Source organism: Salvelinus sp. IW2-2015, unplaced genomic scaffold, assembly GCF_002910315.2.
Source record: "Salvelinus sp. IW2-2015 unplaced genomic scaffold, ASM291031v2 Un_scaffold7210, whole genome shotgun sequence".
Taxonomy (NCBI): domain Eukaryota; kingdom Metazoa; phylum Chordata; class Actinopteri; order Salmoniformes; family Salmonidae; genus Salvelinus; species Salvelinus sp. IW2-2015.
The window spans coordinates 1-1,868 of record NW_019948470.1 but is presented as its reverse complement, the minus strand read 5'-3'; the positions used below and the strand labels follow the sequence as shown (position 1 = coordinate 1,868).

At 45.0% G+C, this 1,868-nt stretch overlaps 1 protein-coding gene across 1 annotated transcript; it reads right to left on the bottom strand.

Moving 5' to 3' along the window:
* Positions 1-367: 367 nt before the first annotated feature.
* On the bottom strand, positions 368-1,788 carry LOC112079202 (E3 ubiquitin-protein ligase RMND5A; the record flags this gene model as incomplete). Its single annotated transcript, XM_024145218.2, has 2 exons — positions 368-1,474; positions 1,601-1,788. Coding segments are annotated over 2 exons (252 nt in total), but the record flags the coding sequence as incomplete, so codon positions are not given.
* Positions 1,789-1,868: the final 80 nt, after the last annotated feature.

Sequence of the window (1,868 nt, the reverse complement as noted above, 5' to 3'; positions counted from 1 at the left end):
CAACTCAACTCGATAGCCTATCACCAACAACAACTCAACTCGATAGCCTATCACCAACAACAACTCAACTCGATAGCCTATCACCAAACAACAACTCACTCGATAGCCTATCACCAACAACAACTCAACTCGATAGCCTATCACCAACAAACAACTCAACTCGATAGCCTATCACCAACAACAACTCAACTCGATAGCCTATCACCAAACAACAACTCAACTCGATAGCCTATCACCAACAACAACTCAACTCGATAGCCTATCACCAACAACAACTCAAACTCGATAGCCTATCACCAACAACAACTCAACTCGATAGCCTATCACCAACAACAATCAACTCGATAGCCTATATCATTCTCAACTCGATAGCCTATCACCAACATCAACTCGATAGCCTATCACCAACATCAACTCGATAGCCTATCACCAACATCAACTCGATAGCATATCACCATCATCAACACAACTTGATAGCCTATCAATCATCATCAACACAACTTGATGGGCTATCATCATCATCAACACAACTTGATGGGCTATCATCATCATCAACACAACTTGATGGGCTATCATCATCATCAACACAACTTGATAGCCTATCAATCATCATCATCAACCCGATAGCCTATCATCATCATCAACCCGATAGCCTATCATCATCATCAACTCGATAGCCTATCATCATCATCAACTCGATAGCCTATCATCATCATCAACTCGATAGCCTATCATCATCATCAACTCGATAGCCTATCATCATCATCAACTCGATAGCCTATCATCATCATCAACTCGATAGCCTATCATCATCATCAACTCGATAGCCTATCATCATCATCAACTCGATAGCCTATCATCATCATCAACTCGATAGCCTATCATCATCATCAACTCGATAGCCTATCAACATCAACTCGATAGCCTATCAACATCAACTCGATAGCCTATCAACATCAACTCGATAGCCTATCAACATCAACTCGATAGCCTATCAACATCCCACAAAAGAAAGCATAACGCCTCATCACATCCTTAAAGAAAAAGAGTAGAATAAGTTCAGCAGGCAGCTGCAAATGAACGAGTGTCAATGAATGAACAATCCTTTTGAGTTGTTTCCTTCGTCCTCATGCCGACCGACTCCTCTCTGTCTCTCTATGGGTAGAAGTCGTTTGATGGGCCATCCACATCAGCTCTCTGTACACTAGGAGCTGTTGACGGGGCAAGACGAGGCAGGAGTATTACAGCCTTGGGCCATCACTGGAGGGGTTCCGGTCCGAGTTTGGGTGGGGGCACTGGGGCAAATTGGTGCCTGTGAGGGGGTAGGATGGGGATTTCCAGGGGTCCTGGGGTAGCAGGTAGCTACTGTAGCTCCAAGGGCCTGGCAGTTTCAGGAAACAGGATGGGGGATCAAAAGAAGATCTGCTTGGCATCTGACGGGTTCTGCTCCATGGGACAGTAGGGACATTTCAGTCTGAGGAGATGGAGGAGAGAGTTAGACACACACAGGCAGGTGAATTTAACAACAGAGTTACACAGGTCTGACAATGCCAATGGTTGAATGCCCTCCTGTCTGTCGGTCAGCCTGGATCAAACTTACTTTCCAGCGTTGGTGAGTTTGTTGAGGGCGTCTCTGGAGATGACGTGTCCACAGATGAGCTTCATGGGAGGGTTGCTCTCTGACGTCTGCTGCCGGAGGATGGGACAGGCGAACACGGAGTGGTACCAGCACTTCTTCCCCAGGTCTATCTCAATCTGGAGGGAGGGGAGACAGGACAGGTTACCCTTCTATAAAAACCTTCATTAATAATCCATTTTAAAATGGTTATAGTATCATAGATGTTAGAAATAATTTTGAATTACAATCT